General features: G+C 57.1%; 11 protein-coding genes across 11 annotated transcripts; 4 read left to right on the top strand and 7 right to left on the bottom strand.

Annotated features, from left to right (window-relative positions):
• Nucleotides 1–149: 149 nt before the first annotated feature.
• On the bottom strand, nucleotides 150–976 carry MKK02DRAFT_27279 (uncharacterized protein; the record flags this gene model as incomplete). Its single annotated transcript, XM_053087325.1, has 3 exons — nucleotides 150–489; nucleotides 538–734; nucleotides 779–976. 3 exons carry the CDS (start codon nucleotides 974–976, stop codon nucleotides 150–152), a joined length of 735 nt encoding a protein of 244 aa, XP_052945850.1.
• Nucleotides 977–1895: 919 nt separating this feature from the next.
• MKK02DRAFT_36992 (haloacid dehalogenase-like hydrolase) lies at nucleotides 1896–2636 on the top strand (the record flags this gene model as incomplete). The annotated part of the gene is made up of 1 exon (XM_053089536.1): nucleotides 1896–2636. The coding sequence occupies one exon, from the start codon at nucleotides 1896–1898 to the stop codon at nucleotides 2634–2636; it is 741 nt and encodes a 246-aa protein (XP_052945849.1).
• Nucleotides 2637–3294: 658 nt separating this feature from the next.
• Nucleotides 3295–4856, top strand: MKK02DRAFT_33349 (uncharacterized protein; the record flags this gene model as incomplete). The annotated part of the gene is made up of 6 exons (XM_053088702.1): nucleotides 3295–3489; nucleotides 3537–3759; nucleotides 3805–3975; nucleotides 4011–4435; nucleotides 4480–4691; nucleotides 4742–4856. 6 exons carry the CDS (start codon nucleotides 3295–3297, stop codon nucleotides 4854–4856), a joined length of 1341 nt encoding a protein of 446 aa, XP_052945848.1.
• Nucleotides 4857–8343: 3487 nt separating this feature from the next.
• On the top strand, nucleotides 8344–10006 carry MKK02DRAFT_26436 (Gti1/Pac2 family-domain-containing protein; the record flags this gene model as incomplete). Its single annotated transcript, XM_053087191.1, has 5 exons — nucleotides 8344–8604; nucleotides 8651–8947; nucleotides 8991–9193; nucleotides 9238–9652; nucleotides 9818–10006. Coding segments are annotated over 5 exons (1365 nt in total), but the record flags the coding sequence as incomplete, so codon positions are not given.
• A 1037-nt stretch (nucleotides 10007–11043) lies between these two features.
• Nucleotides 11044–12696, bottom strand: MKK02DRAFT_44770 (uncharacterized protein; the record flags this gene model as incomplete). Its single annotated transcript, XM_053093077.1, has 10 exons — nucleotides 11044–11248; nucleotides 11300–11434; nucleotides 11484–11569; nucleotides 11623–11710; nucleotides 11755–11813; nucleotides 11866–11945; nucleotides 11995–12119; nucleotides 12173–12247; nucleotides 12346–12435; nucleotides 12668–12696. The coding sequence occupies 10 exons, from the start codon at nucleotides 12694–12696 to the stop codon at nucleotides 11044–11046; spliced, it is 972 nt and encodes a 323-aa protein (XP_052945846.1).
• Nucleotides 12697–14262: 1566 nt separating this feature from the next.
• Nucleotides 14263–16341, top strand: MKK02DRAFT_33346 (uncharacterized protein; the record flags this gene model as incomplete). Its single annotated transcript, XM_053088701.1, has 3 exons — nucleotides 14263–14338; nucleotides 14389–15678; nucleotides 15725–16341. 3 exons carry the CDS (start codon nucleotides 14263–14265, stop codon nucleotides 16339–16341), a joined length of 1983 nt encoding a protein of 660 aa, XP_052945845.1.
• Nucleotides 16342–16755: 414 nt separating this feature from the next.
• MKK02DRAFT_27506 (histidine phosphatase superfamily) lies at nucleotides 16756–17856 on the bottom strand (the record flags this gene model as incomplete). Its single annotated transcript, XM_053087358.1, has 4 exons — nucleotides 16756–17305; nucleotides 17372–17526; nucleotides 17577–17718; nucleotides 17819–17856. The coding sequence occupies 4 exons, from the start codon at nucleotides 17854–17856 to the stop codon at nucleotides 16756–16758; spliced, it is 885 nt and encodes a 294-aa protein (XP_052945844.1).
• A 525-nt stretch (nucleotides 17857–18381) lies between these two features.
• MKK02DRAFT_26640 (cytochrome P450) lies at nucleotides 18382–20479 on the bottom strand (the record flags this gene model as incomplete). The annotated part of the gene is made up of 9 exons (XM_053087228.1): nucleotides 18382–18546; nucleotides 18594–18785; nucleotides 18852–18946; nucleotides 18993–19185; nucleotides 19241–19284; nucleotides 19331–19586; nucleotides 19632–19793; nucleotides 19840–20155; nucleotides 20205–20479. The coding sequence occupies 9 exons, from the start codon at nucleotides 20477–20479 to the stop codon at nucleotides 18382–18384; spliced, it is 1698 nt and encodes a 565-aa protein (XP_052945843.1).
• Nucleotides 20480–20843: 364 nt separating this feature from the next.
• Nucleotides 20844–22721, bottom strand: MKK02DRAFT_44766 (cytochrome P450; the record flags this gene model as incomplete). Its single annotated transcript, XM_053093076.1, has 8 exons — nucleotides 20844–21020; nucleotides 21062–21405; nucleotides 21451–21643; nucleotides 21694–21737; nucleotides 21785–22040; nucleotides 22089–22250; nucleotides 22297–22612; nucleotides 22660–22721. The coding sequence occupies 8 exons, from the start codon at nucleotides 22719–22721 to the stop codon at nucleotides 20844–20846; spliced, it is 1554 nt and encodes a 517-aa protein (XP_052945842.1).
• A 624-nt stretch (nucleotides 22722–23345) lies between these two features.
• On the bottom strand, nucleotides 23346–24537 carry MKK02DRAFT_26836 (adenylate kinase; the record flags this gene model as incomplete). Its single annotated transcript, XM_053087260.1, has 5 exons — nucleotides 23346–23596; nucleotides 23661–23842; nucleotides 23929–24136; nucleotides 24191–24332; nucleotides 24472–24537. The coding sequence occupies 5 exons, from the start codon at nucleotides 24535–24537 to the stop codon at nucleotides 23346–23348; spliced, it is 849 nt and encodes a 282-aa protein (XP_052945841.1).
• A 364-nt stretch (nucleotides 24538–24901) lies between these two features.
• On the bottom strand, nucleotides 24902–25544 carry MKK02DRAFT_44764 (uncharacterized protein; the record flags this gene model as incomplete). The annotated part of the gene is made up of 2 exons (XM_053093075.1): nucleotides 24902–25096; nucleotides 25155–25544. The coding sequence occupies 2 exons, from the start codon at nucleotides 25542–25544 to the stop codon at nucleotides 24902–24904; spliced, it is 585 nt and encodes a 194-aa protein (XP_052945840.1).
• Between the last annotated feature and the right edge of the window lie 369 nt (nucleotides 25545–25913).

Raw genomic sequence — 25913 nt, 5'->3', positions numbered from 1 at the left:
GCTAGTACTCTGGCTGACACCAGCAGGCGTGAAAAGCTCCTGGGAGCACCTGAAAAGATGACCGTAAAGGGTAATGTCAGCGCTTGTAGTACGAGATGAAGGTGTTTGCTTAGTATCACCATCATAGGCCGTGCTTTGGGAACTGCGACTCATCCATCTCTGCTAGTCGCTCGCTCTATCTGCGCATAGTCCCTTATCCACATCTCCAGAACCCCTACCAGCGAGCTATCCTCTTCATCACCTCCCGTTCCCTTCCTCTGTGCCGAAAGAGCAGGTGGTAGCCTTTTGCCCGGGACAAGACAGATCTCCAGATCTTCAATAGGGTCTTCGCCTCTGATCAGGTCCGGCGCGAAGCAGATGGCGTAGTTGAGCGCGGTCATACGTGTTGTCTGCTCGTGCGAGACAGACAGCAGGTGTAGCGTATGTATGATGGGAGAGAGGATGACCAGGCGGGCTGGGGAAAGGGCGGGGAAGAGATGTATTGGGATGCTGCTGGATCAGCAAAAGAGCAAGTAGGACTGGGCGCAATATACGCACTCTGATGATGCGCGGATTCCGCGGATGACAGGGTAGATGTCAGATGGGATATATGGTGCGGGAGAGGAGGATACGATCCGCATGAGCAGCTTTGGCGGTAAAAAGGGGTCGTACCGGGCGATATCGCTCCAAGGGAAGGTTGGCTGCGATTGAGGGGGCAGATCAAGCATAGCGATAAGAGGTGGGCGCAGCATAGCCTACAAATCAGCTCCATATCAACAGCATCCCCGGGACAGCTCACTCCAGGTGTCCCGCGGAAAATCCCCTCCACCTTCGAGCACTCCCCGAGAATCGCCTCCCTCATCTGGTCCATCACCATCGGCACTCCACCATACGCCTGCACGAGATCTTCTGCTGTGCGTCCATAGCAGCCCTGTCCCGCCAGCTCGGGCAGGGGCAAAGCAGGCGTAGCGCCATAAGGCAGATATGACGCTGCCATGCCCATCATGTCCTGCAGACCCGAGAACCAACCCCTGGCAGCTGGTGCCGCAGCGTAAGCCCGCTTGTGTGCGGAAGGGAAGAGGTCCTGTCGCTCGGCGATAACACGGCTCTCGTCTTCGAGAAGCGGTAGGGAAAGGTGCATTCCGGCCAGGGAGACCTGGTGTGATCGATGAAGGAGGATGAGGGATTCGAGGGGATAGATCTTGCGGTAAGATTTGGGCGAGAGGAAAGGGAGAACCATCTGCAGGATCGCTGCGCATGGTCAGCACCAGTCAGATGGTGGCTCTTGTATAAGTGTCCGGCTTACTGCGGGTGAACCGGGTCGGATGGACAATGTACTGAAATTGTCAGCCTGTACCTCGTATACCGCTCGAGGACATAGCCTACCATCCTCTTGAGGTTCTTCCTGAAGCTGAAAGTATCAGCGAGTGATCTCGTGAGTTCTCAACAGGCCTTGGTACGGGTCATGGCCCACCTTCTAGGGATATGCCTCCATCGCCAGATCCAAAATCCCCTTCCTCTCCCTCTCGTCGTCACTTGCTCTTCGGATGCCAGTATGACGAGGACATAGCCCTTGCCTCCCTCCTCTCCGACCCACGGCTTGCACCGCTCAAGCAGGCCAGCAAAGAGGTCCTCGTCTGACAAGGTCTCCGGCACTGTGGCAAGGGCGGCGAGGGAGAAGATGATGATCGGCTCGGCGGAATCTGGGTGGGTTGTGGGCGATAAGTAGATTATACGGCCAAGGACATCGTCGGAAGAGACCTTGAGATCATCAGAGATCGATGATGCCGAGCTCATGCTGACTTGGGATACAGCAGGAAGCAGTGTCGGTCAAGCGATGAAAGCGGTGGATCAAAGGAGGTTTGACTTGTAAACAAATATGAATTTGACTTTCAACTTTGCCATCACCTCTCAATATGGCCATCACCACCATCCTCTTCGATTGCGACAATACCCTCGTATTGTCTGAGCCGCTCGCCTTTGCAGCGTGTGCGGACCTTTCCAATGCCATCCTAGACAAGTACGCCCCGGCCACCACACACCGGTATGCGGGTCCAGCGCTTCAGCGCGAATTCGTCGGCAAGAACTTTCGCGCCCTCATCGCTGCGCTCGAGGAGAAGCACGGCTTCTCAATGCCACCTGAAGATGTAGGCGGGTGGGTAGACATGGAGCTAGGCACAACGGTGGCCAAGATCAAGGCGTATGCGACCCCTTGCGAGGGGTCGATGGAGATTTTGAGGGAGTTAAAGGCGGAAGGGAAATACCAGCTCGCGGTTGTCAGCTCGAGCGCCCTCCCCCGGGTCCTCGCTTCTATCGAGAAGACTGGACAAGACGCTTTCTTCCCATCATCTCGTGTCTTCTCCGCGGCATCCATGACCCCTCCCACCTCCAAACCGGACCCCGCCGTCTACCTCCAAGCGTGTCGGCAACTCGGGGTACTCCCCAGCGAGTGCGTCGCTATCGAGGATAGCAGATCGGGCGCTACGGCGGCTAAGCGGGCGGGCATACCATTGATGGGCTATGTAGGGCCGTACTATGATGAGGGACAGGTGGAAGTGGATGAGGCGGAGAAGGTGTTGAAGGAGGATTGTGGGGCCAAAGTGGTGATGCACCATTGGAAGGACTTTAGGGAGTGTATGCGGAGAATGGAGGCGTAGGGGCGAGAAGACTGAGGACGGCTGTCGTCGCAGACAAACATTGTAGCTAAGTTAGTTCGTCGTGCTGATGGTCAACTTCGCTGCCGCAGACTGACATCCAGGCTATCTCTCACACTACACTGACCGCGCTGATGGACGGCTCACTTCTCCTGTCAGGCCGTGTATTTGGTGTGAGGTACTGCTCCTATGAACCTATAGAAGCGAGCCCCTCGTCGTCTTGGTCATGGGCCCTCGGCTTCCCAACTACGACTGCCGAGCGTCCGCGTCCTGCCTTGCCCATTTTCTATCGGTGGCTCTGCGGAAAGACAGCAATAACACGCTGTCTAGCAGCACACACATTCTTTCCAGCTCCAGGCGATATGCGCTTATCGATAAGCATCAGCTGACCAACCGCATACGTCTGTCATGGGAGGCTCCTTGGCTTGATGCATGGTCTAGCTAGACACGCTATGCAGTGCAGCATTAGCCATCAGTTGTAATCAGCCTTATTTTGATTAGCTTTCAATTTTGATTAGGATCTCCTTACGGCATGTGAGCTCGCCATCGCTCGCCAGCCAAATATTTCGGGAATCCCTCTTTCACCTGTCCATAAGCCAGATCAAGCACAGCAACATGCATCTCCATCATACCACCCACAATACCTTACTGACTGCTCATCATGTCCCCAGCCGCTGCTCTCCGAACGGTCCCGTCGCTTGCTGCGCGATACGCCACCACGTCCGCCCACTCGGGCAAGCACAAGGTTGTCGTGATCGGCGCCGGTGCCGGCGGTCTGGCCGCTGCCAACCAGATCTATAATGCTTTCAAGTCGAGAGGGGAGCGATTGAACGATGGCGATATCGCCATCATCGACGTGAGCTACTTGCGTTGATGCCGATGGAATCGAGGCTGATTCCCCAGCCTGCACAGCACCACGACTACCAGCCGGGATGGACGATCGTCGGCTCGGGTCTCGCTGACAAAGCGGACTACCGCCGGCCTCTTGCTTCCCTCATTCCCGCTCACTTCGCACACATCCCTGGATCTGCTGCTGGCGTGGAACCACAGAGTAGCAGGGTGGTATTGGCGGACGGGACGACCGTGGGGTACGAGAGCTTGGTTGTCGCTGCTGGCTTACAGATCAGTGAGTCGTTACTCGTGCTCCTTGGAGCTCAAGCTAAGATCACAGACTACGACAAGGTTGCCGGTCTTACTGAGGCTCTCTCGGACGCTCAGTCGAAGGTAGCCACGATCTACTCGTACGAGACCGCCGATAAGACGTGGCATCTCATTCGCGAGTTTGACGGCAAGGGAGAGGCCATCTTCACTCAGCCTTTCGGACCGGTCAAGTGTGCAGGAGGTGAGCACGACTATGAGAGCATCACTAATCCCCAGCCCCGCAAAAGATCGCCTACATGGCCGACTCCTACTGGAAGACCACCTCTAACCCCCTCCCCTCCCGCTCCTTCATCACCGGTATGCCCACCATGTTCTCCGTCCCACATTACTCGAACGCCCTAAACGCCATACGCCAGGAGAAAGGCATCAACGGAGAGTTCAACACCAACCTTGTCTCAATCGACTCGGCCAAGCGGGTTGCCAAATTCGAGGTGCTGGCTGGCGAGAACAAGGGGAAGAGAATTGAGAAGGAGTTTGGGATGCTGCACGTCACACCACCGATGGGGCCTCGGGACTGGATCAAGAAGTCGCCAATAGCGGACGCGGCGGGCTGGGTGGACGTCCATCAAGGGACACTCCAGCACAACAAGTTTGAGAACATCTTCTCTTTGGGCGATTCTTCAAGCTTGCCAACCTCGAAGGTGAGTGTACACCTCATATCCACCGAGCTGAAGCTGATCATCAGACTGCTGCCGCTATCACTGCTCAGACACCCATCCTGACCAACAACCTTGTCTCTCTGCTGTCCACCGGCAAGGTCGGGGATGCTATCTACGACGGCTACACGTCGTGTCCGCTGTTCACTGGCCGAGGAGAGCTCATGCTTGCCGAGTTCAAGTACGGACTGGAGCGCAAAGAGACCTTTGGATGGTTGACCGACCAGAGCAAGCCCAACCGGTGAGTACGAGCTCATCGTGGCGCAAAGCAGAACGCTAGCTGACTCACAGGGCATTCTACCACCTCACAAAAGACGTATTCCCCCGCACATACTTCAGCAAGATGCTCAAGGGGGAATGGTACGGTCCCAAGGGGATCTTCCCTCCTCAGTTCGTGCCATCGTGATCTCGGTATCTCATCTGTCCTGTCCTGCATTAGACGTGCTGTTGTATGTACAGGATTTCCCCAGAGTGTCCAACTGAAACTACTGATTGAGCTGATGACCGCGCTATTCCTTGACGTAAAAACTGACCATGGCAAACGGAGGCGCGGTAGCGGGTTGTTTCCCGAGTCTCTATGTTGAGCCGGTCGCTAAGTTCCGCAAACGGAGTGCAGACGGCCGACCCAGAGCGATAACGCCTACTCGAGCTTGCTCGCGTCTTCAGAGTAGGTATGTGACGACACCGATCTAGGCAAATTTCCTCGCGATCTGACCGAGTCTGGACGCCTGATCGATCCATGCCGGGAAGGTCCAGAAGGAGGCACGACTATCTAGGCGACCCGACGGGAACACATTGATCAATGCAGCAACAACTACGGAGTTCTCTGGCATGCATCCTACACCTATTTGGCCGGCTGACGTCAGCTTGTGTTCTGCCCAATAGCAGCAGCCGCTCGCATCGCATCGGCATATCGTCGCCGCATCGGCTAGAGGTGAGATCGTGCTCGATTTATCAACCACTTCTAGTGGAATGCCGTCCATCCCATTCTGTCGAGATCGGGGGCTGGTGGCGGTGATCGTATGTATGACACCAAGCCTAGACCAGCCTAGACCACAGTGACATGAGAGCTGAGATGAGCCGCGGAAAGCCATACCTTAGGTACGATGTCTTGGGTACGACAGCGGCTTCTGCTTCGATCCGATCTGCGGACCCTCTCGGCAGCGACAAGGAAGATGGCTTAAGATGATTCGTCAGGTCATTGAATGGGTTCACATAAAGCCGGCCCTGCGTGACGTTCTCTGAGACCGCTTCTGAGACATTGATCTGCAGTGTCCTGTGACAGCTGGGCCGCAGAGCCGAGGCCTGAGGCCTTATGGCTGGGCGTATATCAATATCCATATCCATACCCATACCCGCATCCAACTGTACGATCGCGATGTCATATCTGATGGCCGGTCGAGTCTGTTGACACCTCGATCCTTGCCCCAAAACATCATACAGAGGACTTGATCAATCGAAGATTGATCGATCTTCTATGGATGAGTCAAGATAGCTCAGAAATCACTGGCAGATCATCTGCAATTCCCTATCTCGCGATGTCTCGATTTTAGCGCTTCCGAAGCTTGTTAGAGCAGCAGGGCGATCATTTCCTGCCGCAAAACGCGGGCATCAAGCATGTTGCGCGATGGCTGATGTCCGAAGGATTCGGGTATGCATGCGACTGGTGTCAGGCGCGAGCTAGGAGGGCGGATGCTGCGGTATGCTACCGCCCGCTTTTAACCTTAGCCCTCTGTTACCGTCACGCGTGGAGCGCCACATTGCTTGTAGTTTAATTTGCAAACGGCAGATGGATCGACAGTATGGAACGGCACGGTTGTCGGCACCGCGGAGCGTCATACTCGACCAATTAATTCGTGAGGTCGTGACAGCTTATTGTACCGGTTGCCCATATTCCTCTGCCCCCTCACCTTGCCTTGCGCTGAAGGAAGCGAGACGAAGGGCTTGGCTGGGTATTCGTTCCGACGGAAGGAGACAAGAGGGCTCTAACTCCGAGCCCTCGGCTCCGCTCACTGCCCGCAACGAATGGGACTGGACTAGTGGAGATGGTCTTGTGTTATAGCCCAGCTGCTCGACACAGACGCAGACATACATCGTTTGTGCCTGCCGGTTGCGCCGCTCCGTGCTCCTTGGAATCAAAGTTGTCCGTGTCGAAGGAGCCGAAGTAGGCAGTAGCGAGGGTCCGAGCCGGGTAAAGGGAAACGTGCTTCCCGTGAATGGATAGCTCGAGGAATGAATCCAGGCCTTGTCAACTCAGGGTCAAGCCCGATGCCCGCCCTTTGCTTGCTGAGATGAAGTCCTATACTGGGCACTCCGTCCGCAGCTCCGCCCGGACTCCCCACCCCGTCGACTCGTGACCGCCGGCAGTTATCAATCGAATCCGGAGCTCCGGCCTGGTTCGTGGCGCGCGCAGTGACAGGCCCAAGGAGTAATTTCAAAGGTCTGGCCCGTCCCGTGCCTGACCATGACGCGTGGTTCAGTCATGTCCATTTGAGACAAGGCTTCCCTGTGATAAGCGGCGTGCCTTGGACCGCCTGTTTATAAGGACCTGTCTGCTTGGCTTCGACTACATCCCCACCACGGAGTCACCACAGCTTTGCCTTTGCATCTTTCGACGAATTCCTTGCAAGCCACTTGTAAGCGTAAATCAAGCTTATAGGGCTGGTGTTATCGCGATACGATAATTTGCGTCATCCCTTTCGGCAGGCGATCAACTGCTTAATTGCTGGACCTCCACCACCGCTATTGGACTAGACCAGGAACGAGCCTCGCCGACGCCGAGAACAACTCCACTCCATCCCATATCGCCTCGTCATCCATCCTCGTCGTCGCGGAGCGATCCGGAGACACACGGGGTCGAGGAGGAGCCAAGACGCGGACAGGTGGAGGCATAGAGAGGCTTAACGCGTTTGACAATTTGCGTAACCGCTCGGACACTTCCATTCCTCGCCACTGGAACGGCGATACGGGTCCTCAATCGCGGTGCGCATCGCCCAGCATCGAGTTCGACTGCCACTACTGCCACATCGACTGCCACATCTGCGCTGGCGCCACTCCACGCCGAGACCCGTGCCTGAGGCACACACATCCTCCCCAGGCACACACTGGAACACGCAATTAGAGCCCCTTTCGCATTCCTCCGCTCGGACCTCCTCTTTGTCCTTGTCCCCTTTTGTGTCCCTTCCCTCAATTTTTGCCATCATACCCGTGAGCATCGGCCCTTGCTCGCCTCCCCTTCTCTCTCTCCCTCATCCCGTATGGGCAGATGACAACTAGCATGCTGACTATCTTAGTACATTATCACTCATTGCCCTCTACGCTTTTCATCTACCACTCGGACCGCCTGCCCTTGACGCGGATCCGGGCATCACGGCTTACACCCCTCGGACCCCCTACCCCTTATCTGAAACACACCAGCCCCGTCCTTTCCCCGTCTCCCCCCTTTCACTCTCATCATCTCTCCCCCCGCTCGCCTCTGACCCGAACTTCGGTAACAGCTTCAACGGCCCTTCACCTCCTTCCGAACCCCCTATCCCTCCATCCCCGACGCCTCACACACACACACGTTACTCCGGGGAGCGCGCTACTACGTGGTCAGTGCAGCGCATCGCATTTCCATCGTTCAGCAAGCCCGTAGCGGGACCGTATCGACCGTAGTCAGTAGCTCTCGAGCCTCCTTCCCCCTGTCCCCCTTGTACATTAAACAAGGCAGATCATCATCGATCGAGGGATACCCCTTACCTCGTGACCTCCCATCAGCCATCAGCGATCCCCTTCCCCATTTCCCCTCGTGTATATAACCTTTCCACTTGGACTTCACCCATCCACTCAGCCCCTCGCAGTCCGTCCTTTCTCTCAAACCTCGAGCTTACCCCCTCACTCGACTGCCAACCATGTCGGACCAATCTCCACCACCTCCCCCGCATCTCGACCCACCCTTCAGAGGCTACATCGAGACCACCTACGACTCGCTATTGGTCTTCGAGGCGGCGAGGCGGGGACTGATACCGCGGGTGACGAGGCGGTTGATAGAGCGGGAAAGAGGGATGGTGCAGAGCGGGGCGGTCTTTGTGTTTGACGAGCAAGAAAGTGGGATCAAGCGATGGACGGATGGGCTGGTATGGAGTCCAAGCAGGATCTTGGGAAACTTCTTGGTGAGCACAGTTTCAGCTTTCGTCACGGTATCTGGCTGATGGTCAGGTATACCGCGAGACCGACAAGCGAGCGACAAACGTCTCCGGGCATAACGCCAACGACTCGTCCAACAATGGCTCCCCTTCCAACACCCCTACTCGAAATATGGGTCCACCCGGTCCCTGGGCCCAGTCCAGAGAGATGCAGTCATCATCGTCCAGCGAGGTCATCCCCATTTTGGCGCAGGGAGCCATCAGACCTCGGTCGTCTAGCGAAGGCGGGATGGACAGGCATCGGGAGAGGCAGCTGGTGGGCAGCTTGACGAATAGCTACAAGTTCAAGGAGGGCGGCCTGGTTAAGAAGGTATGTGGATCCAACCGCGGTAGGGGCTTGAGCTGACGCGCAGACCATGTCCGTCAGCATCGGCAACTACTCCCAACATATGATCTCGTACTATACGGTCGCCGATGTGCTCTCCGGCAAACTCCGCGCGCCGTCGACCATCCCCGAACTCGCATCTCTCGAGATCAGCGCCGACTACCTTCAGAAGCAGAACTTCCGGTTTCCGCCGGTGGTAGAGGTTGGACAGGATGGCGTGCCAAGATACAGGTGAGCGCTTCTCCTACTCTTCACGAGCAGAGCTGACAGTTCAGAGGAGAAGCAGAGGAACCCTTGACTCCAAATACCTCGATGACTGGTTTCTCGCTCCAGTCCCTCCCTACCCCAGGAGACGGCTACGACCCCTACTCCCAAGTGCGCAACCCCATGCAGCTTCAGATGGAGCCGCCCCGGTCCTCCCATGCCCGTAGTATCACCCATCCACAGCACACCTCCATGCCCCTCCCCGGACCCCAATCGGCCGGCCAGTCCACCCTCTCCCCTTCGGGCTATGTCCCCCACTCGGCCGGATCGCAATACTTTGACGCCAACTATCCCGGACCAGCATCCACTCCTCATCCGCATACCGGCGCGCAGCCCATTCCTATCCAGCGCCAGGCATCGGGCGGGCCACATCGCCCTAGCAGCTCGAAGTCGCGGTACGACCCGTACGGCTCGGCCAGCCCACGCGTGGTGTCGCTCGGCGTCAGTCCAGGTCAGCCGCACCATCCCGGCCCGGCTTCTGCAGGCATGCACGGCGCCATGGGGTCAAGTTATGGCTTTGCTGGTCCGTCCACGCCAATGTACCGGCGTCAATCCGTTCCTCACCCCTCTTCTTACCCAAATCAATATCAGCACCAATACCACCCCCACCCCCACCCCGCGCAACATCAGCAACAGATTCAGCAACAGCAGCAGCAGGACTATTACCAACAATATGACGTCAAGCCCATCATCCACCCATCGGGCGCCGCGTCTTATTCGTATCAGCCACCCGCGACCGCGCCGGGCGCTTTTTCGGAATACTACAGCCAAAGCAGCGCGCCGGCATCTCAGGCTCTGTCGGTATCCATCACGCAGATGCAGTCCCCCATCACTGCCTATGCGCCCACTCCAGCCTCTGCCCCGCAGGCACTTCCGTCGGTCCCGCCTCAAGCCTACGGGTCACCTTGGCAAACGGCATCCACCCCTTCGGGCCCTCCTCCCAGCTCACAATCCCGCCTCGTCCCTGCTCCTAGCCGCGACTACGGCCGCCTCTCCCTACACACCCACCGCCCCTCACCTACCGCCGGTACCAGCTCCAACCCCAACAGTGCCAACACACCCACGCACGGTGCTGGCGATCCACCATCCTCAAGCGGCTCGTCGATCAGTGCAAACGGGATGGTCGCTGGCGGGGCAGGCGGAAATGGGAGACCCGAGTACGCCTACGACATGTCGCCAATCCAGCATAGTCAGGGCGGCGGGTGGGGCGGTCAGGCCTCGACCCACTCGAATCGATCCTCTTTGAACGTCGGACCCGGCGGGACGACGCTAAGTCCCCACGCGCCTCACTCAGCCGGGATGGGCGCGCCGGGCGGACTGGGTCTCATGGCGTCCAGCCCGTCCCAGGCGCACATGCCAAGACCGATGACGGCGGGGAGCGAGATGAATGCGAGTATGGGTCAGATGGAGGTCGGACCGTATATGGCGGAGGATAGCTGGGGGAATACAGCGCCGGCATAGCAAGGCGGGCGGGAAGTGAACGTTGTATATTGTCAAACACACGGATAGTAGTGCAAGTGGGCAGTGGGCAAGAACGCCGAAGGGGTAAAAGGGGAGAGACATTTTTGTCAGGTTTGTGTATGAAGAGGGGGGATTAGGCGAGTCTTGGGGGTTTGCTTGATAGCGCTTTATAGCTTGAAATCTGTTTGAACCATGTGTGGGTCAAGGAAATGACGAAGATGTCTGCTAGATGTGATCACGATATTTTGGTCCTTGTCGACAAGATTCCACATTTCGTCCATCATGACTGCCACCGCGGGTATCACGACACAGGATGCATAGTGATACACTTTCCCAAGCTTCCCATTTTCCCACACTTAAGCGGCAAGCTTCTCGTTGAGCAAGTCCTTGAGGGTCTGGCCGTCCTTGGTGAAGCCCTCGATACCCTCCCGGAGCTTATCAGTCGCCATCTTGTCCTCGGACATGGCCTTCTTGAACGCCTCCTGGTCGTTGATGAACGACACCTTCTCCTGCTTGTCCTGGGACGCCGACTCGGACTCGAGCTTCTTGGGGACGGGCTCGCTAGTACTATCAGCTTCATGTCATTGCTGTAAAAGGGACGTTGTAGCTCACGTCGAGTTCTTGAGCTCCTCGAGGAGCTTGGGGGCAATGGTGAGGTAGTCGCAGCCGGCAAGAGCCTTGATCTCGCCAATGTTACGGAAAGAAGCGCCCATGACGATGGTGTCGTAGCCGTGCTGCTTGTAGTAGCTGAGGGTCAGCCTGTGTCCCGGAACGAGCGGCTCGTGACGACACTCACTTGAAGATCTTCTGCACCGACTTGACTCCTGGGTCAGTGTCGGCGGTGTACTCCTCTCCGGTGCTCTTCTTGTACCAGTCAAGGATCTTTGATATAAGCTTGACCCGGATTTATCGCGTCCGACCGGGGAGAAGCTTACACGGCCAACGAAAGGCGAAATGAGGGTGACCTTGGCCTCAGCGCAAGCGACAGCCTGGGCGAAACCGAACAGAAGGGTCAAGTTGCAGCTGCCCTCGTCAGTCATGTCCGTATGACAAGACGGTAAACTTACTGGATACCCTCCTCCTCGAGCTCCTTAGCAGCCTGGATACCCTCCCAAGTGGACGCAATCTACCACATCAGCTACGCTCCCAACAAGCAGCCAAGAGAGATGCCGGCTCACCTTGATCAAGACGCGGTCACGGCCTATACCCTGCTCCTTGTAGAGGTCGATGAGCTGGTGAGCCTTGTTGATGGTCTTCTCTGAACTCCATCAGCGGTGGCCCCTTCCCGGTCCGGATATTAGACTCACGCTTGTCGTGCGAGAACGCAGCATCAACCTCCGTGGAGACACGACCGGGAACGATCTTGAGGATCTCGGTACCGAAAGCGACGAGGAGACGGTCCATGGCGTTCTCGCCCTGGGCGGCGGCGTCACTGATGTTGTCAGTACGTACGCCAAAGGAGTGCGAGAGTGCGGATAGACTCACCCTCCCTTCTCCTTGCCGAACTGGACGGCAACATCGATGAGCTTCTGGTAAGCGGGGAGCTTGGCAGCAGCGAGGCTAAGTAGTCAGCAAGGGGTTCTAGCAGAAAGCACGGACTCCGCTGCGGGAGGTGACCTCCTCGCCAGCGGCGAAAATTGACTGTTTGGAGCACTTACATGAGGGAGGGGTTGGTGGTAGCGTCCTGGGGCTTGTAGGCGGCAATGGACTCGAAGTCTCCAGAGTCAGAGACGACAACGGTGCCGGAGCTATTTCGGCGGAATGCCAATGAGACGAAAAGTTGGTATGTTGTTGGAACGAGGAGAGTCACGAGCAAGGACAGCGAGAGTGCGCGAGTTCGTAAGGAGCGGAAGATTGGGTGCAGGTGCAGCGTAAGCGAGAAGATGGATGACCATGAGTGCGGTGGAGCGGATAACGGGATGAGGCGGAAAAGATGAACGTGGTTAGCCTATCTCCAGTGCGACGAGCGGAAAGACATACGACTTGAGCTGGTCAAGAGAGGTAGACATGGTGATACTGTTCTTGTATTAGGGTGGTAGGTGTGCAGGTGGTAGTGGGTAAAGATAAAAAGTCTGATGGAAGGTCAAAGAGAAAGTTACAGCTGGCTGCAGTGACGAGGGTCGCGGCACTGGGGCCAGGCTGACGGGCTAGCCACGTGGAAGAGCAAAGTGCCGCCACCCGCCGGCCCGAACCGCCGAACACGCCGAGCGCCGATACTCCCCAGCAACTGCCAGCAGCCAGCTGTGCCCTTCTCCCGTGCTGTCCTCTGCATATCATGGAGCTACAGGCTCGCTCCTACGTTCTGCGAGGATACATGAGGAGGGAATTGTTGCTCTACAGTGAGATCGGTCGTCCGAGGCGGATCGGACGCCACAGAGGGACAAGGGTAGCCGCTGTCTTGCGAGCGGTATCATTCGGACCGTCTCTGCTCTCCCATTACCGCGATTATCCTTCCCTCTTTCTGCGTGCCATGTGTATCATCTACACTTCGAACAAGAGCGATGTACATTATGGAGGCAGTTGGATGCACTCGTTTGGTCCCGCCTCGGCCCTCTACCAAGATTCCGCCACAAGCCTTTTTGCCACCCAGAGTCGTGTTGCCGTAATGGGTCAGGAACTCGGGGCAAAAAAGTAAACAAACCCAACTGATGGGAAGTCTCCACACGAGTAGACCTCTTAGCGTTTTGCTGACGTCGAAAGGCGATGCATGCATTCACGTCGATGATGGAGTGGAGCAGAACTTGTCGTCGTACATCCTCCTTGACATCACAGCTTTTTGGACGTTGCCACTCGACAAGCAGCTCCAACATTCGCTGTTGACCCCCTTTTCTTGTTCTGAAACACGCTACGCCACCCGCTGCCCCCTAGCCGTTCCCCTCGTTCCTGAAAACTGAAAGCCAAACAACGCTTGGTCCTTTCTCTCCTCCCCCCTTCACCCCTTGCCCTTCATCGTCATACATCTCTCTCTCTATACCTCTATTGTTCTTTCCCTACTCGACTAGGGCAACACCGAAGCAGATACTCACACTGCACACCCCACGCTCATTTCGAAAACCTCAACTACAACTCTCTTTGATCAGAGGCACCTGTCAACAAACCTTTTGACCCCTATCACACCGCCTTTCGGCCTCCTCCTTTACTCGCCTCACAGCCCCACTTCATTCCAGCTCTTCAGTGGAGATACCCCGGACCAGCTTCCAACTGAGCCATACCGCAGGCCTCACTCCAGCGTCCACAACACTACCGAGACAATCTCGCACCACCGACCGAGACCCGTCTCGAATACCGACTCATAGTCGACTCTAACTTGACAACCAGGCTAGCCTCGTAAGTCATTCACATACTGATCAACGGGTACCCTGTTGTTCTCTCCCTTACTCCTCCCTCGTGCCTCCCTGCATCCCGACTCCCTTGCCGTACGCTCATCGACCGACCCAGTGAAGACTTTGCTGACATCTCAGCCGACGTCGTCTGGATCTCATAATCTAAGTGTATCTCGATACCGGATCCGTGAGCGTCCTTTGCCTCCGATATGCCAAGATGGTGGAAGCTCATACCTATTCAGTCTCGACAACATGTCATTGCTCGACTACCGCATCGGCCTGGCCGGAGGAGATTTGCACCTGCTTGAAGCCCGTCAAGCTCCAACGAGTGAGTTTGGCTTCTTTTCATGCAGTTTGTCATCATCAACTGACATCTAGGCTGCAACCTCGCCGCCGGCGACCTTTACCAATACCCCAACGCGACCTCCACTGTCGACGCTTCCCAACCCGTCACATTCAAGTGGAACACCGCCTGCTCTGGCATCTCGTCCACGGTCGACCTCTACCTCTACTCTTCCGGCTCCACCGGTCTCATTCAGGCCTTCCGCGGTCTGAGTTACGCTCAAGGTTCTTACACTGCCACCCTCCTGCCTAAATGGTGGAACTCGACCACTACCGCCCACCTTCAGGTCAACTTGGTCAACTCGGGCGGCATGTCTTGGGCTACCACCGGCCCTGCCGGTCCCGTCTGGCAGGTCACGTACCCCGAGTCGGCCATGTTCCAGACAGTCACCGACCAAGGCGGGGCGGTAAAGACTTCGACTGCTGCCGTCGCCGCGGCTACCAATTCGGGCGACGCCATCATCCAGAACGTCACCAATACCGAAAAGCCCGGACTCGCCAAGGGCGCTATCGCTGCGGCGGTCATTGTTCCCCTCATCGCGCTCGCCGCCCTCGCAGCCGTTGCGGTCCGGTTCTGGAGGCAAAGGGAGGCGGAGAAGCGGCGCAGGTGGTCCCAGGCTTTGTCGCATCACTCGGCGATGGAGTGGGAGAAGGGAGCAAGGACGGGCGAGAAGACGCAATCTATCCTCGGCCGACCCTCGCTGTCGACGTACATGCGCGGCGGTGCTGGGGACGGAGGCGGACGGGCCAGCATGGCGACCTCGAGCGTCTACGCGGTGGAGAACAACATGGCTGGCGCGGGAGCGGCCGGTCTCGTCCGACCCAACATGTCTGGTCTTCGCTCCGTCTCGGCCGACAACGTCAACGGGTCCAACACTAGCGTCCGCTCATCGGTCGTCATGCCCAACGGTGACGTCCGTCAATCCCGCATCTCCTTCGCCGAGTCTGCCCGCCCCGACCGCCGCTCGCGCATGTCATTCGGTGGCGATATCCGCGCCCCCAACGCAGCCGTCTTCAAGCTCCCTGCTGGCTCTCGCTCCGCCACCGAGCTGGTCACTCCCCGCGGCAAAGCATCGGGCTCGGCTATTGTCAGCGATGACGAGGATGACTTGAACATCTCCCCCACGCAGCGTGATGGACCGTCTCGACCGCCCAAGGTGGCTGGCGGAATCCGTACTGGCGCGAGGAGAAGCGTGATGAGTCTGGTCGGCGGTGGGGACAAGCGAAGGGAGAGTACGGCGTCGGCTTTGAGCCAGCAGGACTTTAGGAGCGCGGTCGACGCTGGCGGATCGGTAGATGAGCTGCGTGACCTTGAGGCCATGATGCGTGAGTTGCTCTTTACCAAGTCTTCTGGATCGAGCTCATTCTTCAGTCTCCCGCCGCTCCGTCATCTCGCAATACTCTGCCAACCGGGCCTCGTCCTATGTCGAGTCTGGCTCCCCCGCTCTCGGCTACGGTCACAACGTTCAAAGCCAATACTCGGATGCCGCCAGCCCCGTCATTCCCCAACACCCTGATGACAATGACCGCGTTGAGGACCTCTCTCACTCTGAGAGCTCGCAAAGCATGTCCAACGGCTCCTACTTCAAACCCCTCCCTTCGGCCGCTTCCACTTCCACCGTCGCCTACGGCCCGGATCACATGCTCGCTGTCTACGCCGCCCGTGCTGCTGCCGCCAAGAGCCCACCAGGGTCCGCTGGCTCAGGCATGAACGTCCCCGCTGCCCCCTTCGGCGCTGGCTCGGCCACCGGCTCGACCGGCAAGAAGGGCGGTATGAAGATCCTAACCAGCTTTGGCAGGAAGGAGTCCGAGTCGGCCGGCGGATACGCGGATGTCCAGCGCGAATCAGGCGCACACAGCCCGACAACCGCTCCTAGCCCAAACCTCAGGGTCCCGCCAGTCGTCATGACGCGCCAGCGGAGCGGAACTGTCGGTCGCGGTGGTCAGCCCAACACGCAAGGCGGTGATGATGTCGGACATGCGCAATAGGCGGCGTGTGGGTTCTGGATGTTGAGCGATGAGCGATGAGTGGGGAGTCTGGGGATCTGGTTCCAGGGACAATCAGGATTTATAACTGCTCGTACTGCTACTCTTTTCCCCTTCTTTTCTTTTGATTTCACTACCCTTTCTTTCGATGTTTATATACTGTATCTCCTTCCCGGTTTCTTCTCTCCCCACTGTGGACCCATCCCCCTTTGTTCGCTCATACCTTGATGGTCCCCTTATATTCTATACCCCCAACCTTTTCGCTTCGGTGTTCCAGGGCAAATCTATATATGTGATTGATATAGTCAAGACAAGGTGGACCAAAACGCAGACTAGGCGCTGACAAGCTGACGAACCTCCAAGTCTGACATCTTGCTATAAGGGCTTGCATCGCTAATAGACCCTTCAGACCCCCGCTCACGTATCAAGGTGCGCGATATCGCCCCACACCTCGACCCTCCCCTTCGCTTCGAGCCCGCACTCCAGGTAGCCTCCATCTTCGCCCTTGCCTCCCTCTCCCTCCTCCCACCACACGCGGACGACACAAAGGGCAGTATTGGCGCATTGCAGTCCGACGTCCACGTCGGCTGGGATGTGCGTGTCGACGATGACGGGCAGCGTTGATGTCTTGCTCCCGTTTCCGGCTGTTGGGGAGATCGGGGAGGCGGCTGGCTGCTTGATCTCGACGATCAACTCAGCAGGCTCATCAGTCATCTCGTCAGCCTTGATGCCCATGTACAGCTCAGCAGGCTCAGCGACGGCAGTACCGGGAAAGTACTCGGTAGCGCCCGAATCAGTCAGTATCTGCAACAATGCCAAGAGGCACGCTTCGTGCGTCACCACCAGGACACACCCTGATCCTTGTTCCGAAGGGGTCGAGGGGGTACGAGGCGAAGTCAGCGGGGAGGAGAGCGGAGTGTGCGTCTGGATCTGATTCGAGAGAAACTTGTGCAGGCGAGCGGCCAGGCTGAGCCGTATGTCAGCTAGCGTTTCCGAGGGGATGGGGATAAGAGAGGGAGGGCTTGCTACTTACGCCTCGTCCGACTCGACGCCGAATGCTGCGCCCTCGGCCGCGGGATCAGCGACCCAAGGCTTGCCCTCCAATGCGCCCATCGCTCGATCAGTGAGGAGCGGTTCGAGCTGGATGGACGTCTTTGGGTGGTGTGGGCCGAGGACGAGCCTGGCGGTCTACCCCATGAGCAAACCAGCCGGCAAGTAGGAGACATAGCAGTATTTACCTCGGCAGCGCGCGGGAGATGGCTGGTCCAACACTCCTTGAACGGGACGGATCGGAGATGATCCCCGAGCCGCTCGGCCTGCTTGCGGCCTGCCTCATTCAAGGGAGTCGGGAGGTGGCCTTGATACACCCCTTGAGCGTTGCTGTTGTATCAGCGCTCGGTCCGCACGACTGTACTTGGCCTCAGGATGTCGTCAGAGACTCGGAGAGGGCCCGACACTGAGGCGGATTGCGAAAACTCACAGGGCGGTCTCGCCATGTCTGACAAGGTAAAGCAGCATGGCCTTGTGTTGGGATTCGCGGAAACGAGAGGTGTGTTGGGTATAGGGTAAGCGGTCAGTCAGGGAGTAAGTGAGAGACGGGACAAATGCGAGAGGATATGGGTCGATGCGGATAGACAGATGGGTAGATACAGGTATGACGTCTCGACTGTTATGGAGCTGAAGAGGATCGTCGAGCCCTGTCACGTTCGCAAACCGTGAGCGGACATACGATATCCTTTGACCTTGAGCACCACACGTTTCTGGCATTTCAGCCGCCGGCGGTCGGAACCCTTTGTACTCGTACCAGCGTAGAAGAGAGCTCGGGCGCCCCGATGAGGTCATCTGACGGAATATCCCGTAGCTCATATGAGGGAAGATGGCGTGGTCGCCTCCCGATCTGAGGAACGGGGTCATCATGCCCGATCGCATCATCAGTGTGGTCAGCATGCGATGGGAGTTCAGCCGTCAGAAGGAAACAGCCAGGAGTGAGAGGACGTTTTCCCGGTGATATATGATCTGTGTACATGATGACGGTGCCGATACCTATGCCTGAGCTTCTGCCGTCTCCCAGCTCATAGGTCGGATATAACTCTGCCTAGGATGCGAAGCGACCGTTTCGAATACCGCCATCGAGTTCAACGCGTCCGGAACTCGGCCAAAGAAGAAGGCGAGGTTGAGTTGAACCATGAACAGCCGCAATTCGAGCAACTGTCGGATCAGCTTTGTTCCCTACGAAGAGGCCAGACATGACTTACAGCCAAATTCTTCCCGAAGCACCCTCGCTGTCCGAGCGAGAATGGCAGACTGGGTCCAGCATACGGATCAAACTCCCCCTTGTCGGTCATCCACCGCTCCGGGTCGAAGACGTGGCCAGTACCAGGGGTCCAGTACCCTACTTTCCGCTTGACTGAGGGGTCGTACCGTACATCTGCGAGCTGCTCGGTCTGCTGTATGAGCGCATCGTTACCGGCCGACTTCTCCGAGATTGTGGCAGAGGAGTATGGAGCGGCGACGGGAGTTGAGGCATCTTCTGTACCGGTGGCGGTGGTGAAGATCACGGTGGTGCCCTTCGGAATCCGATGACCCAGAACGACGACGTCCTGCTTTGCTGCAGAATCAGCAGAGATCTCAAAGGCAAGCAATAAATGGCCTACCCTGACGGACATAGCCTCCGGCAGTGCGTGAGAGGCGCAACGACTCGAACACGACAGCCTCGAGATACGGCAGATTGGCAGCATTCAGGTCCTCAAAGGTAGGCTGACGATCTTGGAGTTCTGGCATGCGTGTGAGGACGTGGTCTCGAAGCTTGCGCTGTACAGAGGGGTTGTTCGTCATGTACTTGAGGAACTATGATGTCAGCATGGCTACCGCGCAGGTCCGGGCTGAGCTTGTTGAGGCTTACCCATGTGAGAGTAACACCGGACGTCTCAGTTCCAGCGACAAGGTCTACTTTATCAGCAGGGAGCGTGGACAGCGGACGACGACTACTCACACTGTAGCACCTCGTCAATCATCTCATTATCCGGCATCCAGTCCTCCGCCCTGAACTCCCTAGCGACCATCATATCCAGAGTGTTGTCCGCCATCTCCACCGCCGCCTCGGGACCTATAGACTTGGTCTTCTTGCGGCTCTCCGCCAGTCGATTCTGGAGATACGATTGGACATTACGGGTATGCCGGCGGTGTGTAGGGGAGAGCGAGGTGAAGAAGTGGCTGATGGCGGGGAACGGCGAAGTGAGCGGGAGGGACTGCTTGTCAGATTTCGTCCTCCCTCGAACTTAGCTGAGACGTACTTCGAAGAGATGCCAAGTAGAGTCGGCGATCCCTGGTCTGGTCGTCTTGAAGACAGCATCGCCAAGAGGTCCCGTAGGAACCGACTCGACCGACTGGATCTGCTCCTTGAACCCATCGAGGATGTCCCACGACGCACCGAACGCCATCCCGCAGATTGCGTCCTATATCATCAGCTAGGACACGGTACACACTGACAGACGGACATACCATAGTTGCGCTCTCCATATCGCCCTCAGCCACAAAGCTTCGCCCCTCCGCCTTGTCCGCCTTGAGCTTGAAGAGGTCGATCAGGTTTTTGACGGCCTCATTGGCTCTCGGCGTAGTGAGGGAGAGGTGTTTGCTCGTCATTGCTGGCCCTATGATACGCCTGTGGTGCTTCCACATAGGTCCGGTGATCTGCGAGATCTGGCCTGTGGGAAGTAGGTGCCGGAAGACTCGAGCTGTATTCTCTCCACGGTCGAATTCGGCATGTCGGACCTGGAGGATCGACTCGATCTCTTGATAGTCCATCACCACGACCAGCCTGATCGATCAGCTCAGGTCCGGAGGTCTTACAGAAATCTAAGGCTCACGTATCGAGAAAGCTGATCCTGATCTGCGCAATAGGTCCGAGCTCCTTCGCAACGACGTCCATGATTCGCGTCATCCCCTCGGTCGTCTTGCCCGTCTTGGCCAGCCATGGTATATCTCCAGTGAGAGGAGCTGGGCTGGGTAGAGTAGGGATACCAGGGATCCCGCGGGGTGTAATCAGGCGAAGAAAGGGTTTGCGGAGTAGGTAGATGAAAGGGATGAAGGCGAGATAGAAGAGGGGTGATAGGAAGAAGTTGGCGTGGATAGCGAGAGACATGATGTCTTGCTGAGAGATTGCCTGTTTCCGATGATGACCTGAGGCTCGCTACTGTCACCGCCACGATATGACTATTGCCAGATAGAAAGGTGAAGGATAGAAGATCGGGCATGCTAGGGATCGAGAACAGAGCAGCGAGGAATGCGTCACAGGCACGGTGGCGCGCGGACCCGAGAGAGGACCCGGCATCGCCGATGCTTGCCTACTCATCAGCAGCAGCCATCACGCCCGATGGATCGACGTGATATAGTGCCCGGAACACATCCACCCAGGCGAGAAAGAGTCTATACATCTACACACAGATATGAGTGAAACGGTGCGACCACCGGCACCCCAAAATATAGTGATCTAGCGAGCCCATCCCCTAAGCCAACACCTGCGCCTGTGCCTCGGCGCACTCCCAGCTCATAGGCCGTATATAGCTCTGGCGAGGATGGTTCGCCACTGTCTCGAAGAACTCCGTCGAGTTCATTGTCTCCGGGACCGGGCCGAAGAAGAATGCGAGGCTCAACTGCGCCATGAACAGCCGCATCTCAAGCACCTATGGAGTCAGCTTTGCCATGCTTGACACCGGGTACGTACAGCCAAGTTCTTCCCGAAACATCCCCGTTGACCTAGACCAAAAGGCATACTTGGTCCTGCGTAAGGGTCAAACTCTCCTTTCGAAGTCATCCACCGCTCCGGGTCGAACAGGTGGCCGGTCCCCGCTGCCCAATAGCCGATCTTGCGCGCGGCGGACGGGTCGTACCTGACGTCCGCGAGAGCTTCGGTCTGGCGGATGAGCGCGTCGGTACCAGCCGGGGCCGCATTGGGGAGATACGGGGCAGCGGTCGGGGTCGAGAGGTCCTCGGTCCCCGTGGCCGTGGTGAAGACGACAGTGGTGCCTTTAGGAATACGGTGGCCGAGCACGGTCACGTCCTTCTTTGCTATCTCATCAGCTATAGCTTGGCCAGGAGCTGAATGATGCTCACCCTCCCGAGCATAACCTCCGGCTGTGCGCGAAAGACGTAGCGTCTCGTAGACAACCGCTTCGAGGTATGGCAGGGTTGCGGCGTTGAGATCCTCGAAGGTAGGCTGACGGTCTTGCAGTTGCGGCTTACGTGCGATGATATGATCACGCAGCTTGCGCTGGATCGAGGGACTGTTTGTCATATACTTGAGGAACTAATGATCAGCTACCTTGCCATTATCCCGACACGCCGCGGGCAGCTCACCCAAGTGAGCGTAGCACCAGATGTCTCCGTACCCGCCACAAGGTCTATGCCATCAGATCTCAGCTTTACCGACAGAGAGGCTCAAACTCACATTGGAGTACTTCGTCTATCATCTCATTGTCCGGCATCCAGTCCTCCGCCCTAGACTCCCTTGCTACCATCATATCAAGCGTATTATCCACGAGATCCATCGCAGCTTCGGAACCGATCGCTTTGATCTTTTCGCGACTCTCGTCGAGTCTGCTCTTTAGGTAAGACCGGACGGTGCGACTGTGCCGGCGGTAGGTAGGGGAGAGGGAGGTGAAGAAGTCGATGATGGCGGGGAATGGTACAGTGATGGGAACCGCCTGACTATGAGCTCCCAGTCAATATCAATGCGCGCTGCGATGGCTTACCTCGAAGATATACCATGTGGCATCGGCTATATCTGGTCTGGTGGTCCTGAAGACCGCATCACCAAGATGACCAGTGGGGGCAGACTCGAGCATCTGAATCTGCTCCTTGATCCCGCCGAGGATATGCCAAGACGAACCAAACGCCATCCCGCAGATAGCATCCTGCACTTTCAGCTTGTAGCCTGGTGTCAGTGACAACGGGACCCACCATAGTTGCACTCGTCATGTCTCCTTCAGATTCAAAGCTTCTCCCGCCCGCCTTACTCGCTTTCAGCTTGAATAGCTCAATCAAGTTCATCACCGCCTCATTCGCCCTCGGTGTGGTCAGTGACAGGTGTTTGCTCGTCATCGCTGGACCGATGATCCGTCTGTGATGCTTCCACATAGGCCCAGTGATCTGCGAGATCTGACCGGTTGGGAGCAGTTGTCGAAAGAAGCGAGCATTGGCTTCGGCTCGGTCAAAATCGGCGTGTCTGACTTGAAGGATGGATTCCGTCTCTTGGTAGTCTGTGACGATCACCAAACTGTTTCTTCAGCCAGTGACGCCGTGAGAGGAAGTAGCGATACATACGTGTACAGGAAGCTGATCCTGATTTGCGCAATGGGCCCGAGCTGCTTCGCAGCAGCGTCCATGATGCGCGTCATCCCCCCTGTCGTCTTCCAAGCTTTGGCGAGCCATGGTAGGTCTCCAATCAAAGGAGCTGGGGTTGGTAAGGCAGGGATGCCAGGTATCCCGCGAGGTGTGATGAAGCGTAGAAAGGGCTGGCGAAGAAGGTAGATGACGGGAAGCAGGGCAAGGTATAAAAGCGGAGAGAAGAGGTCAATTTGAAGGGCGAAGGACATGGTGTCTTGGCTGTCGTCGCTTTGCGGCCTGAGCAAGGTGGTTGAGATTTGTATTGACGATCAATCCCTCTGTCCGGGGCAGACAGAGATACGTGCAAGAGAGAAGGGATGCCATGGTAGTTGAAAGGACTGGTCGTTGATATGATTGGAGAAGTGAAGGGGAAAACCCATGCGGACCAAGCGGAGCAACGGAGTAATAAGTTAGGCACCGCTGCACCGCGCGGCCGGTGGCTTCGGTTCCGATGCTGCTCCACGGAGCTCCATGTCACGGCGCGTTGTTGCAGCTGTGCCTTGTAGTCGCACTGAGCTCTAAGCCTGTGGCTCTCCTCGCCATGCACAAGCTGCGCTCCTAGCACATGGGACGCGAAGCCGTCGCACAGCCCTGTTCATGTCTTTTCATCTACTCATCTACCTCTATTCCCTGACCATCTTCCCCTCCTTGGGCCCAGCCAGGATACTTGAGATGCTCCCCCATACGAGCTTGGGGCTCTGAGCGGCATCGACAGGTGTCCAGATACCAGAGTTCTTGTAGTACTCCACGACGGGGCCGGTCTGGGCGTGGTAGGTTGCCAAGCGCTTCTTGAGGGTCTCGGCGTTGTCGTCAGATCGCTGGATGAGGGGCTCGCCGGTCTTGTCGTCGGTCATCGCCTTCTTGGGAGGGTTGACTGGGGAATCAGTGGGTGTTCTCATCCGCTCAGAGCGCGATTCTGTGCCTCGACCACGACTCACATTCACGGTGGTAGCTCCGGCCGGAAGCGGGGTGTATCAGACGACCAGTGATTCGGCTGATGAGGAGAGCATCGGGGATTTTAAGCTCGACGGCATGGTCGATGGGTGTCTTACTAGCCTCGAGCATGGCATCGAGCTTGGACGCTTGGGGAACGGTACGGGGGAAGCCGTCGAGGATGAAGCTAAGAGTATCAGCTTGCACATCTTGTTCAGCTTCGCGAGCCGCGACGGACACGCTGGTCCGGCCCGTCTAGTCATCCTGGCTCACCCGTTCTTGCATTCGGCGTTGTTGGTAAGCTCGTGCTTGATCATGTTGACCATAATCTCGTCCGAGACCAGTCCACCCTGGTCCATGATCTTCTTGGCAGCCTTGCCGAGCTCGGTCTGAGCAGCGACCTGCGATCGGAGCATGTCACCGGTCGCGAGGTGGCAGACGCAGTACTTTTGCGAGATGTTGGGGGCTTGAGTACCCTTGCCTGGAAAGTCAGCACTTCCTTCATTCCCTTCTTCGCCCGGTGCCTGAAACCTACCAGCTCCTGGGGGACCGATCAGAACCATCCTTGGTGCTCCACCGGCGACACCACCAAAGCCTACGGCCTGCTTGGCGGTCTCGACGGCATTGCTGACCTTGGATGAAGCGGATGATTCAAGGTGACCGATTTTCTCCTGGAGCTGCAATATCAGCTGCTCGTCCTTGCCGAAGTCGCAGCATGTTCGCCATGCGGTCCATACGCGGATCTAAAGGTCTCGTCGGAGATCCGCCATCGAGGCCTGTCACTTTGAGACAAGGTCAAGAGGAAGGGCTATTCACCTGAGAGACCAGCTTCTTGAGGTAGTCGAGCTCCGAGTTGCCCGATGGTGCGGAAACAGCTGCCATTTTTGCGCTCTTTTTTTTGCTACTTCTCAGCAGATGGCTCGAGTATCTCTGCTGTGTGCGGCTTACTGTGGGGTGGGGTGACAAAAGCTGGTGAGATGACGCTGGGAAGAGGGAGCTCACATCAGTACACTATCTTCAGGAGAGCATCATATGAATAGCCGGTTAGCTCTGCCGGCATCAGCGGCGTTTCCCGCTTCATATATATCTCGTAGCCACCCGACATCAGCCGAGACAGAGCCAGCCAGCCAAATGATGCGATGCTAAGCACGCTGAGTATTGTACATATGCGTACCTAAGCTATGGACATGGGTCTCGCGGTGCGTATAGTTAAACGGGCAGTAAAGTGTACGAGAACGGTGAAGGATCAAGCGGCTGCGACCACCTTCTCCTCCAAAGACGTGCCAACTCTGCCAGGCACACATTCCGTCCTGACATTCGCCACCGTCGTGACCTCGGGGAGGACCCAGGCCGGTGCCTCCGGGTTGAAAGCAAAGGCTCGGTCTTCCACCTGTGCGGGCTCAAACGGAGCGTCGAGTATGTTCGTCCTACTGATGTTGCACTCACAAGTCAGCCTCTGGTTGTCGCCTATTCCTCAATCGAGCGATTTCAATACTCACGGTCCAGTACCTGGTATCGGCCGGGTCAAGGGGCTTGAACAGCATCGCCATCGAAAGAACGTACACCGGCACCCCGACACCCTCCGCATTCTCGTACACGCCCTCGGTCAGCCCTTCATCCCACCCCAACTCCTCAGGTCCGTTCCAAGGCAGAACAAAGCCGACCCTGCTGAGGTCGGGAGAGTTGTAGTACATCTCGTATGAGGAACCAGGCTGACGCGCATCCACTTGCGCCTTGTTGGCAGACTGCCAGCCGACCTTGGCGAGTGCGACCTGTGGGCCCCAGCTGAAATGTAGGGCATGGCCAGAGCTAGTGACAGCTGTGGCGGAGGAAAAGGTGAGTAGGCCTAGGAACGGGAGAAGGGGAATGAGCTTGGTAGAGCTGATCATGTTGGCGCAGTCACTGATTGAACGCAGTTGCTGACTTGTTTGGAGTCGTCCGAGGCGTTGACCAGCATATTTGATACGGCGTTTGACTGAGCTAACAGATTTGCTTTGTTGCTCATAGGTTGAATTCAAGCAAGGTCGACCCCTGTCACCCCTGACCGGTCTGACCCCACGAGACTGCCGTTACTTCCAGCTATCCCTTTGTCGTTGGCATATGTCCGTCTCACGTCACGAGATATGGAGCCCGTGGAATCGTCTCCTTTGCCTTCCTTGTTCCTGACATGCAGGGGAACGAGATCTAGTGCACTGACGGGGAGATTGGGAAGGCGCGAAAGGGATGTGACAGGAGGAATTGGCAGGAGGGATTGTTTA

Source organism: Dioszegia hungarica (assembly GCF_025882075.1).
Source record: "Dioszegia hungarica strain PDD-24b-2 chromosome Unknown MKK02contig_8, whole genome shotgun sequence".
Classification (NCBI taxonomy): domain Eukaryota; kingdom Fungi; phylum Basidiomycota; class Tremellomycetes; order Tremellales; family Bulleribasidiaceae; genus Dioszegia; species Dioszegia hungarica.
Note: the sequence above shows the minus strand (reverse complement) of the source record. Positions and strands in the feature narration are given on the sequence as shown.